Here is a 14,292-nt window from a genome sequence, read left to right as displayed (position 1 = left end):
ACATATAAATTATATGAAGAATGCAAATACAACTACACAAATGTTCATTACTACATTTATTCTTTCTAATTTTCTTTTAGAACTCTTAGAAAGATCCCTAGTCCTTTTAAACAAAAGTCAACAACTCACCGACTTCATAGAAAAATTCAAGTGTGATGGATCTAATATGAATTCTGAGCTGATTCAGGGAGCTCAAAGTAGCTGTCTGAAGATCGACAGCCTCCTTGAACTTCTACAAGACAGGAGAAGGCAGTTGGTCAAGTACTTGCAGCAACAGCGGCAGGAACTGGCTCAGGTTCTACAGTTGTATCTGTGGGACCAACAAGAAAACCAGGTAACACAAACAGGCATTGGGTGAAGTCTTGGCCTTGACCAGTTATATGGACTAGTGATGTTCTGGAACAGCATCACGATTGCCATGGTTGAATCTGTTAATGGTTAACCTAAAAGCATTTTCTCTTAACTATAATCTGGCTTTCCCAAGTAAGCATGCATATGAAAATGAAGATTCCCATCTCCTTATAATATTAACATTATAAGCTTGAAAATTATGTTATTTGAAAATAACTGTGTTATATCATTGAATTTGCATTCTCCCTTTTAGATCATTACTAAGGGTCTTGTTTTTCCTTTAAATTCTGAAATATGAATTATGGTTTTCTAGGGTGCTGGAAAGATACACAGAATTGTGCTACATTGCTACTGATTTCATTTAAAACAGTCCGTAGTGCAAAATAGAGACAGCATTCCTGGAAGAGTGGTCAGGTACCAGTGGGAAAAGGTAGAGCCTTGCCTGGTGTCTGGATGTTCTTGGTTATAGGGGTTTGGGACCCCCTGGGTTTGCAGACTCAGCAGAACTCATTATTCAGATTGTAGGTACATCGTAATCATTTAAGCTAAAAGTGGGACAGGCCTGAATCAAATGGTTGGTATAGTTACTGTAACATTTCTGTTTGCTCCAATCCCATTCTCACATATGTGTAAACTAAGTGACAGGAAATCATATGGAGGCAGCTCTCCTGATCAGGATGCCTAGGAGGGGGATCTTTCCATGTTTCCCATTTCTCTGATGCAAACTGGAAGACAGACATATAGCTAGAACTGTATGCTGGTTCTTATTGTAAGCTGAAAAAGATTTAATGTCTAACATTTTGATTTACTTACCGAGTACCGACTATGTGCTGTGCCCTACTACGAGTGTTGCAGATACACACAAGTCAGCATCTCTTTCCTTTGCAAATTTTCTTCTGTTGTATTTCTCAGTCTTTGAACTATTGTTATTTGGTGTTAGGCAACTCTTGCTCTGGAGGAGGGTGCTTGGTACATACTAGGAAGTAGAATCTCTGATGTTTACCACCCTATTTTGAGCCTAACACCCTCAGTTAGGACATCTAAAATGTCACTAGAATTTGTAAGATGTAACCCAGCATGCAAAATCATTGTCACTTGAGAACCACTAGACTGTATGATGGGCAAGTCATAAAATAAGTGATCAGTGACAAGTGCTATTTAAAAATCCAATGAGACATGAATGTTGGCAAGTATTGCTCTATTAATCAGACAGGCCTCTTGCAGGAGGTGGCAATAGATTGAAGGTGCCAGTGTAGATCCCTCCTGTCACATATTCTACTTGTGTTCTGTTGCCTCCTTCTCCAGGCATCATCCTCTTCTGGCATCTTCTGCCTGGGCTCTGCTGGCTCCTGCCTGCTTCTGATGATGTACCTGCAGGCTTCTCTTTTCCAGGTCCTATCGTTATCCCCATCCCACTTCACATGTGTGTTACTTAAGGTGCAGTCATACTGCACAGTCATCTTACAGTGATGACAGTGGTATACCAACAGGGAATTCATACCCAGATGAGAATCTACTCAAAATTGTCAATTAAGCGAGTGTTCCTAGGTTCTTTGTCTTCCTATCACAAGCAGGTCCATTATAGCTTATGCTCTTCCTTCCCGCATTCCTCTTCCCATTCTCTATTTACCCTCTCTGCCATCCAGTTCTCTCCTAGTTCTGATTCTGGTCTCATGTTCCCAGAACAACTGTCTCTTTAAGGGGCTGTCTCACTGATCTCTTTCCTTTTAGGTTCAGAGTCAAACCCCTGACTCTGATGCTTCCAAGAACAGACTCAAAACTCTTCTTGTTCTCATGTACAGGGGGTTGTTGCTCACTCAGCTTAACGCAGAGACCTGTTCTCTCCAGAAAAAAGACTCATCTAAGAGGATTTTCCCAAGCACAGAACAATTGCCTCAATAACAAAAACATAGCCATAAGAGGTTTTAACTTTTGTATTTGAGCTGATGATTTTGCCTTCCTGACTGCAAAACTAATCAGTCACTCGAATTCCTGCAGTATAAAAAGATATCAGAATTCAGAAAATTCTAGATAAACAATATTCTAGCTTATTCTACATACTAAAGAAAAATCGAAATATCTTTACTGAGATGTTTGGTGATAGCTAAAGTCAGGTTTTATAGAAGGTTTCTGACTTGATGAATTCTGACTTAATGAAGCCTTTCCCTCTCTCCCTCCCCTTTGCCTCCTTCCCTTTCTTTTGTTTAAAAGAGTGAGGTGCTTTTGGAGGTTGCTTTTGGAAAGACACCATTCATCTTTTAGGGAAGTTTTCAATTGGTAGGGAAATTGAGCACAAAGTAGAGATTTCCCATGCACCCCACCCCAGCAACCATATTATCAGCATCCTCTGCCCGAATAGGACTTTAGTTCTGCTGATGTTCTTACATTAAGACATCATTATCATCCAGGGTACTATACTCACTAGGGTCCAGTCTCAGTGTTGTATATCGCGTGAATGTGGACAGATGTATAATGGTGGGTCTCTGTCATTATAATTCCATGCAGAATAACTTGACTGCCCCCTCAAGTCCTTTGATCTCTGCTCATTTATCCCTCCCTCCCCAGCCATGTACACTGATCTGTTTTACTTAGTCTTGTTGGAACCATACATTGTGTAGTTTTCACACATTACCTTTCAACCCAGTAATAAGCAATTAAGTTTCTTCCCTATCTTTGCGTGGCTCGATAGCTCATGTCTGTCTAGGGCTGACTAATATCCCATTGTCTGCCATTACAACTGTTTACCCATCCGTTCAGTTGCTAAGGAGCATTTTAGTTGCTTCCAGGCTTTGTCAAGTGTGAATAAACAGCCATGTGTAGGTTTTAGTGTCAAGCTAGATTTCAGCTCATTTGAATAAGTAACATGGAGCATGTGTTGGACAGTGTGCTTAGAATATGTTTAACTGTCATCTAAGTTAGCTGTGCATCCCTCCAGCAATGAACAAAATTGCTATGTTTCACATCTCTGCCTGCAGTAGACTCTCTCTGAGTTTTGGATTCTGGCCTTTCCAGTAAGTATACAGTAGTATTTCATTGTGGGACCTTATCTCTAAACTGAGGAATAATATAAATTCAGAGAGTCATTCTAATAACAACATGCAATAGCATGCATGAACATATAGTATAATACCCATCCTCTGCAGAGATGATCAACACACACTGCTTTCTCCACTTGGTTAAACTAACATGAATTCCTTCCCCAGGTTTGGTGTTAGTGATGCTACACATGGTGGGGGCCCCTATGGTCCTCAATGTTGGATGCCCTATAGGCATAGTCATTACATATACAGCCACATACATTCATGGAGAAGGTGATGGAACTTTCATTTGTACTCCCTTCCTAACAGTCCTGAAACAAACTAATATAATTATTGTATAAGAATAAACACTGCTTAAATATACCTTATTGATGAGTAAGATAGTCTTCATCTTAAATACAAAATGTAGACTTGTACTCTGAAAACAGTCCATGGTGCATTTTCTCTTGCCAACTGCAGTACAGCAGCAAGAGCAATTAATAATAATCATTCTTTGTGCTTGCAAGAACACACATCCTAAGGCCAGAATTCTGGATGGGTTTAAATTATGGCTCTACCATTTATCAGCTGAGGAACTGAGCAGTTATTTCAATTCTCTGAAGTTCTGTTATCTCTAAAAGGTGTGTAATAATAGTAATTGCCTCAAGTCTTATGACCAAGTGAGCTCTTCAATGTCAAGTACTTGGGACAGTCCCAGGCACATAGTGACGGCCATATCAGAACAGTGCTTTTTGTCATTGTACCCGAGAGGGAGAGAGTTGGCCCAACATATTACCTCCGCTACTCAGCTGGGGTAAGGATTGGTCTTGGATTGAAGGCCAAACTTGTTACTTATTTTGGATTCATAAAAGTACAGTCAAATAAGCCACTTTTAACATCTTACTAGCCATACACATTCATGGGCATTCAATTACATGTTTTTTTTAAAGACGGTATTTTCTTAGCTTATTACATAATAATTCTCATTTGTTGGAAGTGTGGGGCCCACTGTTCTCTCAGATGATTACTGTGACATACAGCTGCCACTTTTGAACTTTTATTCTAGCATGGGTCTAGTCCAGCCATGAACATTTTTTATTAAATATAGAAAAATATAAGCAAAACTAAAGCAGCTCACCTATATATTCTATATTGTAATAATGACTTTTATGACTTTGACCAAATAATAGATATAACCTTGGGTCAAAAATAGAATAAGAAATTGGATGAATCTATGATATTGGTTGTAATACAATTTAAACAGTGTCTTATTGGTGAGGAGGTAGAGTCTCTTCAGTTTCTTGATGCTGTAAACAGTAATTAAGCATGCAGCATTGATTGTTATATAAACAAGCGAATATTTTCAGTCTAACTAGACATTAACATAGCATAATTCTCTTATGAGATTTTCAACTTTCTGGATGTTCTGTTCACAGTTTTGTGGATGATATAGTGATAAAATTGGCTGCACAGACACCAGATTAAGAGAGATTGCTAGTGATTTGTGGTGGGATTGTGATATTCCTGTAGAGTCCACCTGATAATTCTGGAACATGGTGGACACACTTCATAGGAGGAGAAGACTTGTCCATTCTGTGCTTGTTTTGTGGAGTGAAAGGACTATGAACAGATACATTAATGGACAGCAGCTCTGTCAGTCCTTCTAACCACTTGAGAAGAAGGGAAATGAGATGAAGAATCAGAATAAAAACTATGGATAAATACTAACGCGGATGTCAGCATGTCTGATGCATCTTTACCCCCCAAGGATTATTTGAGACAATTGATATTTCTGTGACTCTCAGTGCTTGTGGCCTGATACTTTTGAAAAGATCAGTTAATTCTCTTTGGGGAAAGAAATGTAATGAGCAGCATGTTAGCAACTAACACTGTGCATTATTTACAGAGAACAGTAAATGAAAACGGAGTGCTTCTCTGTCTTATTTGGGATGTGATCATCTGGAAATCTTGGTCACAGAGTGCTCTTCCTTCATCACTGGTTTTCCTACGTAAAGTAACGCACGTGTGTGTTTCAGACCGACAGACGAGCAAACTGCCCTTTCTTTTCAGCTAGAGCAGCATCTTAGTTTGCAGATAATATGCTTCATTAATGAAAATCAGAAGCAGCTTGGAGTATTTTGTGCATAATTAATTATCTTGGCAAGAAGATTTATGAATGTAATTTTTCTCAATTGTTCCAATCAGGCATAAGTGAGGCAAACAAATATATTAAAACTAAATTATTCATGGCCTCTTTATGCAAGGCAATGTCAAGGACATCTAGGAGGATTAAGACTGAGGCAGACATCTGCCTTTACTGCATGGTTTCACCTATGTATATATGTACATATATGTATACATGCCTTTACAGGGAGGGGAGAATAACAGGATTCACCGGGAGGGTTTTATGGTTCATCATTTGAGTAGAGTGTACACCATCATCAAACACTATATTCCTGTCGACTATATCTCAAATGTCACCAGAGATGACCCATAGAAGTCTAGCTTCCATGGCTGTAGTCTTGTGCCTCTGAGGCATCTGCAAAACTTTAGTGTACATAAACACATGCTTCTGCTTGTGTATGTGTTTTCTGGTACATGCTGCCATTTGAATGAATTCTGAATGAATGACCAACTTAAATTAATATGAGATAGCGTAAGAAGGGTTAGGAAAAAAATTTAAAAAATCCTTCTTTAAATGTAGCTTTCAAACACTGTCTGCTATAAAGCAAAAAATGGGTTGGGGAGCAGGGGAGGGTTATAATTAGCTTGATGATATTGGAATCTGGGAGTTTGTTCCAATAGCAGACATAAATAACGATCCATATGTATTTTAAAACTTACCATAGAATTTTATTTTGACGCCTTAGCTATGTCTAGAATTCTTTCTCAGGCATGCCAGCAGGAAATACAGGGTCTCTTAATGTTTATAGGAGATTCTTGCAATTCTGAAAGTAATAGACATGTTTGCTAATTAGAATGCAAGCCAATCATCATTGCTTGCAGTGGCCCTGCGGGGCAAGGGCCACAGCACAGGGAATCTGGTGCAGCAGGCATGGTTACCTATCCAGGCGTACACACTTACTACCAAGGTTATTGAGCAGTTATTAGCCTCTGTGTCTTACTTTCCTTAGTGCAAAATGAGGCTAATAATGGTAGCCATCTATTCACTTGTTATAAAAATAAAGTCATACTTATATAAAATATATAAATGCTTAGAACACAATTTGATATATAAATATTCAGCAAATCCTCAAGTGTCCACTATGTCGCTGTGTGTCATTTTTGAGCTGTATTAAGCACTGGCACACAGCTGCACTTTAGCCAGATCCCAGCTAACTGTCTAAACTGCTGGAGGAGTTAACCTCTTCTGGTGGGCATGAGAACAGATGCAATGGGTGTCCAGCCCAGTGCAAAGTCAACCCCCCCGAGAAGTAGTTAAAAATCAACTTCTATTGCTGTGAAGAGACATCATGACCAAGGGAAACTTAGAAAAGAAAGCCTTGAATTGGGGCCTTGCTTACAGTTTCAGAGGGTGAGTCCGTGACCATCATGGCAGGGATTGTGGCCACAGGCAGGAATAGTTTGGAGCAGTAGCTGAGAGCTTACATCTGACCCACAGGAACTAGAGGGGGCCTAGGGCTGGTCCTGGCCCTGGCTTTTGAAAACTCAAAGCCTATCCCCAGTGGTAAACCACCTCCAACAAGATCACACTTCCTAATCCTTCACACACTGTTTCACCTACTGGGAATGAACCTGGTTCTGGACCTGGGTAGTTGTAGAGTTGGTCAACCTGCCAGCTCTCCCATCTTGGCCAGGAGGGTGAGCTCTCCAGCATTGCCCTGGCTAGTTCACCCCTTGCAGAGATGAGCAAGGGGCAGGGCCAGTTCTCCTGCTTTCATGGCCTCAGGGTTGGCTCTCCCACACCCATACCATCAAGGCCAGCTCTACTGTGCTGCCCAGGTGAAGTACAAGAACCACATTCCTGAGTGCTGCAGCTGGTGAGGCAGGGACAGCTTTCTCACTCTTATGACCTCAGGGCTAGCTCTCCCACCTGCCATAGGTAGGGAGGGACATGCATGAGTATGAGGTCGGGGGCATCTCTCTCCTACCCATGCTACCATGAGACAGATAAATAATGGGGACAACTCTCCCATGCTCACAACACCGGGGCTAGCTCACCCACTCCTCTGTCAACAGGGTTGTTTAGCCATGTCTTTAGCTCATTTATACTCATTATAGCTGACTACGTGTTTACTAAATTCATTTTGTCACTATTCTAGATGGCCCATATTCAATCCTGCTGCAAATATTAAATAAAAATTCCAGAAATAAATAACCCATAAAATTTAAAGAACACTTTTTACAGTATATCATAGTAGTTTCATTTAGGGGAGAAGGTATACTTTCAGTGGAGACATTCTTCTAAAATCTAGAAGGGGTTTGAGTTAGTTTCATATGAAATCCACCAAGTTGTACAGCTTTGGAGCGGGGATGGTGATGCAAGAGTCAGACTGTGATCTCATTTCTACTGTCTGTCCCACTGTCTCCACACAGGAGTGCAGTTGGCCCAGATTAACAGGTCCTGAAGAGCGTGTCTTAGTTAGGGTTACCAGAGCTGTGATGAACCACCATGACTAAAACAGCTTGGGGAGGAAAGCGATTATTTCGGCTTGCACTTCCACATCACTGCTCATTATTGAAGGAAGTCAGGACAGGAATTCAAACAGGACAGGAACTTCAAGGCAGGAGCTGATGCAGAGGCCATGGAGGATTTTGCTTACTGGCAAGGCTTGCTCCCCATGGCTTGCTCAGTGTGCTTTCTTACAGAACCCAAGACCACCAGCCCAGGGATGGCAACACCCACAGTGGACTGGGCCCTCCCACATCAACTAATTAAAAAAATGCTCTACAGGCCAACATGCAGCCCAATCACATGGAGACATTTTTTTTTTTTTAAATTGAGGGTCCCTCCTCTCAGATGACGATAGCTTGTGTCAAGTTGACGTAAACAATCCAGCAGAGTGTTGCTAAGTTGTATCTAGAATGCTGTGTCTTTAGATACCTTTTGCACGGTGATTAATATTGCATAGGACTCTGCCTCCTTTATTGAATAAAGAGTTCTTTCCATTTCTCAGAATTTCCCCACAATGAGCTAGAGGCGATATTGGAAATACAATTCAGGTCTAGAGACTTTTCATTCATTGGACTAAGCAGCTTTCTGCCATCAAGTAGGTGGAGTTAAAGAACCTACCTAAAAACAAGCAAAATCAAACACACACACACACACACACACACACACACACACACACACACACACACACACACACACAATTTGAGGGCAATGTAGAAAAGGAAGGGGCCCTTAGTGTCATTTTTGAGATACAGATGTGAAAAGACATTATATGCTAATATAAACAGAATAATCAAGTAGATGGCATTTTAGTTTTAATTTTAGACAGGATTATCTGTGAAGCTGCTTATAAAGCAACCAGATTTCCTGATAACAAACAGTCCAACTGTTTGCTACCTATCAACAGATCCCTAAGATTTGATGATCTGAGGATATAGTGATAGTTTCCTGCTGACTTCAGTAATTCAAGAAAGGCTTCCAAATTCTGCAAAAGAATGTGACTTTTGTCCTCTTCAAACCTGAAACTAGACCTCCAGATAACAGGTCCAATAACTGTATCAGTCCAAAAATGTTTCTAAAAAATAGAAACTCAATATAATCTTAGCAATGTTAGAAGAGAGCATTGCACCAAATCTAGTTTTGAATTTCATAATTGGTTTCATGGTGATTCCACAATCAGGCACAATTGGGAAAAAGCGGTTGAGACTATCTCATTCTGCTGCATGGGCAGGTTTTATTTATAGCCAAGGGAAAAAAAGTGACCTGTAGAATATGCAAGATCTTCTACAGAGATGTCTGGACTATCACTCATGTCTGTCTTATTTGAATGGTTGAATGGTTGGCTTCTTGTGGTTGGCTGAAACACAGTTACAAGTGGAGGTGAGACTGTTTGCACACATAGTTATAATCCTCTACATATGGAGAAGACAGTTGAGGCCAGGTGACTCATTGTCATAGCAATGATTCTTCAGCTCCCAAGTCCTGTGGTGCAGAATCAGCACTCTGGCTCTATCACTTCTTCTAACATACATCACACCTGACAGAGAAGGTGCATTTCTCTGGCTCTATCATCTCTTCTAATATACATCACACCTGATGGGGAAGGTATGTTTCTTTGGCTCTATCATCTCTTCTAACATACATCACACTTGACAGGGCAGGTGGGTTTTTCTGGCTCTATCACCTCTTCTAACACACATCACACCTGATGGAGAAGGTGGGTTTCTCTGGCTCTATCACCGCTTCTAACACACATCACCATCTTATGGGGCAGGTAGATTTCTCTATTCTCATTATTGTCTCATTAAGCACAGAGCACATTTGACCAGATTGCCTAATACAAGATAAAGACCATTATAGCTTTCTCTGTATAAGCGAAAGAAAGAAAAATCAAAGTAAACATTAAAACTGGGACACTGACTATAATTGCAAATATGGCATTTCTGACAGTTGGATAGGAACTGCCAAAAGTGCTTGGGAGGAGGAAGATAAAAGGTGATGCACTTTTTATTCTTCATCATTTTTTTAAAGTTTTTTTTTTTTTTTTGTCTTAACAGTAACTGGTTCTGTGCCAAGAACTGTTCTGTACAAGGAAGAGAAAACCAAAATAATTTGAAGACATTATTATTTTTTACATGCATTTCTGTTAAGATGGTTGGAATTTCTTTTTGCTTGCTCGTCTCTCCTAGAATAGTTTTAAATAAAGATAAACCTCATCTCAGTTTGTAGGACAAATTGCCAAGGGGAGAAATGCGGATCATGGTAGTGTGGTACAGGGCTTCTGGATCTCACAGCCCTTCCCCTGCCTTGCTTCTAGACCTTTTCATCTTTGACCTTCACCACAGAACATTGTCTGCTGCTTGTGTCCTCCATGTTTTAGACTGTGAATCGTTTGCAAAATAGAATTCTCGGTCTGTGTGCTGTCTGTCACCTCTGCCCACGGCTGTCTCGTCCTCCCTGTCCCTGACAGCTTGCCTCACGCTTCTATGATCTCCTCTAACTGTAGTTTCTGTTGAGCCCCTGATGGTACTTTCATGTTAGAATCAGACCCTATGACCCCAGCCCTGCCTTACAGTTTTTGTTTTAAGAATGTTCATAAACACAGGCTTCTCCAGAATCCTTTGTTTCAGTAGAAGGATGGGATGGGAAGGGAAGGGAAGTGCTGGATCAGGAAGCATGGAGTCTGACCATGGCCTTAACTGCTCCCAACTGACTTTCTTCTTTGCTGGCTGCATGAACTTGGGCATATATACCTTACAGTCTCATGTCTATTTCTTCATTTGTTGTCTCAGTGCAGGAAGAGGGTGGACATTGGCTGAGGTAACATTACAAGGTGCATAGAGAAGCTCTGGGAAGCTCACCACCCTCTCCTCTTACTTTCTTCCTTTGTTTCTTTCGGTAGGAGTGCTTGGGAGAATGTTCCATTAATGCTAGCCCTCCCGTGTCCAAGGCTTGCAGACACTTACAGCATTCTTCAACTTCCCTTTCAGTCTGGTCCACTCCTCCTTCCTTCAATGCTTGCACACCTTTGGTTCCCCGGTGTAAAGCACCACACCTCCTCCAATCAAAGAAAGGATTTTTTTTTAAGCCGATGAACATCTCTGCTGCTTCTGCTGTCCCTAAAAAGCCATCTTCCGATGCTTAGCTGATGAGCTCAACTTCTGTAGAAGGCTCCCCAGATCTTCCTCCTCACCGCCATCTGGAAGTCCCCAAATGTTTGCTGACTGATACTTCACTCCACCCTTCCTGGTTCTTCTATTTAAACTCCCCCTAGTTAAATCTGAGTCAGTCTTCAAATTTAGATTTAACAACTAAAGATATTTCGAATTCCCTTGACTAGCACAACCAGCCAAAGGAAATATAATGCAATGGATACACATGATTTTAAATATCCCGGTGGCCATTAGAGGAATAAAAAAAAGAAGGCTTTAAGAAGTCACATAACAAGTGAAAAATAATATCTATTATTTAACTCAAAGTATCCAAATATAATTTTGATGATAGTGTACACAGAATTCCAAAGAGATATTTGCACTTTTTAAAATACTGAAAGCCCACAATTTCTGATATGCAGTTTATATTCATAGTGATAGTACTTTTTAGGTTAGACTAATCATAGTGCAGCTAGTATGCTGGTGGTGGCTACTCTATTGGGCAGTGCAAGTCTACTTGGCAGAATTTTTCTGACTCCTTCAATTTTCTAGATAATTCTTAATTTGCATCAACATCCCAATTCTTTCTTCCTTTCTTCCTTCCTTCCTTCCTTCCTTCCTTCCTTCCTTCCTTCCTTCCTTCCTTCCTTCCTTCTTTTCTTTCTTTCTTTCTTTCTTTCTTTCTTTCTTTCTTTCTTTCTTTCTTTCTTTCTTTCTTTCTTTCTTTCTTTCATTTTTGTTGACCTGCTTCTGTCTCTCCTCATCTCCTGATGGCTACTCAGCCACCCAAAAGATCTGCCCTATATAGTCTCTGATTTAATCCTGCCTCTTCTAAAGACATAGAAGCCATGATAACCATTCAAGCGATCATAAGTACATGAGTTGAGTCAAGCTAGATGGTAGGGACTGAGAAGGATGAGGAAAAGTTTTCAATTCTCCCTGTATCCTACTGACTGATACTCAGAACCAATTTCCAGTGTGTTCTCTGAGTGTTTTTTGTTCTCTCTTCCTTCGCTCATGCCTCTTTTGTGGCACTATTCTACAGAGGTGCCTATTGGCTGGACTCATCACTCAGGCTCTCTGGACAGTAACTGATGCAATTTAAAAGCTTATAAAAAGAACCCTCGGAATAGCTGTGCAGCTGTCTGTAGTAACGACTTGTGGGATGTAATGAATGATTGAATAAGTATCAGAGTATTGTGGTGGATTCTCTTGTGGTTATTTAGAGTGTCTTGTTTTAGCCCGAGAAGGACTCTAAGCCTGTTTTGTATGTATCCCACAGCACAGGTGGTAAACCTGATCCAAGAGGCTGCTCTTCTGTCTGAATGCCCCATGATGAGGTATAATGTGCTAACAATGATCTACTCACTTCAAACATTCATACCAATTTGTTTGTGTTTCTTCCTGAAATGCATCTTGTTAGAAAAAAAAAAGTGTAGATCTAGAGTCACATGCTTTAAAAGGCAGATACATGGATGAAAGCTACGGACTATCATCACAATTTTCTACTTACAAGGCATTGCTCAGTAGAAATAGCAGCATCTGAGGGCTGAAAAAATGTCAGGCAAATCTGCAGGATGACATCAGTCAATACCATTTAAAAGTCAAAACCAGCTCTTGTAGAGGTGCACAGCTTTAATCCCAGCACTTGGGGAGCAGAGGCAGGCAGAAATCTCTAAGTTGGAAGCCCACCTGGTCTACATATCAAGTTCCAGGCCAACTAGAGCTAAATAGTAAGGTGCCTTGTCAAAAACAAAACAACAGCAAAAAAACCAGCAGCCACTCCCTCTTAGCTTTCATCATCTCTGGTGTGTGTTAGGTGACAAGCTTTTGACTCACAAATTCAATAGGATTATCTGAGGCTTCAGGCTTCTCACCTGTTTAGGGAGATTAGTGAACAGCTGTTTCCACCCATGCTTCATTCACTCAGCTTTCATATGAGCTGCCCCATGATAAAACATTCTTGAGATGTCTGCCCCCACCCCGACTTTAGCTAGGAATAGAAAACACTCACTCCAGTGCTTAACTAAATAACCTCTGAGAGTTAGTTATATTCATCATCTCTTTGAGGAGAACCCTCCTATCACCCCTCTAGTCACACGTCTGTAAGCACTCACTGGTACTGTCATGAGAAATTACTTTATAAAAAAGTAAAATAAATTTTATTCTTAATTCAGTGCTCTCTGTATGTCTTTATATGTACACTGCACTTACCATCTGGTTCTAATTGGATACCAGAAAAAAATGGCTTTAAGGAATTGTAAGTATATACCTACATATTTATAATATGTGTACATTTGCAATATAGATTTATAGTTCCTTATTGTAGATAGACAGATCCTGTGAAATATATATCACATAGTTTACCAATATTACAAAGAAGGTGTATTTCACATAAAAATAGATACAGGGTCAATGTGTTTATTTGCATTAAATAAAAAGGCTAAAACTTTGGCAAACTGCAGAAACCCTATTACCTCCTAACTTATTGTCTATTTTATGCTGGGAAAATGCTGAGCTGGTTCAAACCTTCTTCTCTCAAGATCATCTTTGCCTCATCAGCTCCCTGGTGGTCCAGGGTACCTTACTTTAGATGAGCCTCTACCTCTGCCATTTGTGGTGTGTGAGGGACATTTTCAGTTTGGAACTTCAGACCTAACAGTCTTTCCCTTAGCTTCCTGCTTCATGGTTTCCTTCCTGTTATGGGAGTTGGAAGAAAGCCCATGGCTGTTGTAGACAAGATAACGGGCTGCAGAAAGACACCGTATGAATCTTGGCTGTGCCCACCATTTTGAACAGGCTGCCAATTTTCATTTTTGAGGTTTGGCAACAACTTCCCCAGACAGCAAGGCTGAAAGGCTGTGGGTTGCAGGAGTGTGTGGCGGGGCACAACAGAAGAGCATGGATTTTGGAATCGTGTACACTTGGGGCAGACCTCTCCTCCAATGCTTACCATCTGTCCCTGGATAAACTGCTTCATCTCTCCAAATTCATTTACTTTTTCTCTACATTTGTATGATTATATTGCTCTTGTTATGGACTTACTGAGAAAAAAAAAGATGATGCTCTCAACCTAACTAGCAAAATATCTAGTTTATAGTTCAGCCTCTTAAAAACTAATCATTATGAAATGATTCAG

At 40.4% G+C, this 14,292-nt stretch overlaps 1 protein-coding gene across 4 annotated transcripts in view; it reads left to right on the top strand.

Annotated features, from left to right (window-relative positions):
* Window positions 1–14,292, top strand: part of Ccdc141 (coiled-coil domain containing 141) — a 164,301-nt gene that overhangs the window by 44,394 nt on the left and 105,615 nt on the right. For 3 of the 4 annotated variants that reach the window (XM_052724418.1, XM_052724419.1, XM_052724417.1), the window contains exon 5: window positions 81–334. In XM_052724418.1, the coding sequence (XP_052580378.1) occupies window positions 81–334 (254 nt within the window). Of the gene's footprint in view, window positions 1–80; window positions 335–12,435; window positions 12,494–14,292 lie in introns of those variants that run through there. The other variant, XM_052724420.1, reaches the window with a different exon arrangement.

Source organism: Peromyscus californicus, unplaced genomic scaffold (genome assembly GCF_007827085.1).
Source record: "Peromyscus californicus insignis strain IS unplaced genomic scaffold, ASM782708v3 Scaffold_7__1_contigs__length_154581171, whole genome shotgun sequence".
In the NCBI taxonomy this organism is placed as follows: domain Eukaryota; kingdom Metazoa; phylum Chordata; class Mammalia; order Rodentia; family Cricetidae; genus Peromyscus; species Peromyscus californicus.
Note: the sequence above shows the minus strand (reverse complement) of the source record. Positions and strands in the feature narration are given on the sequence as shown.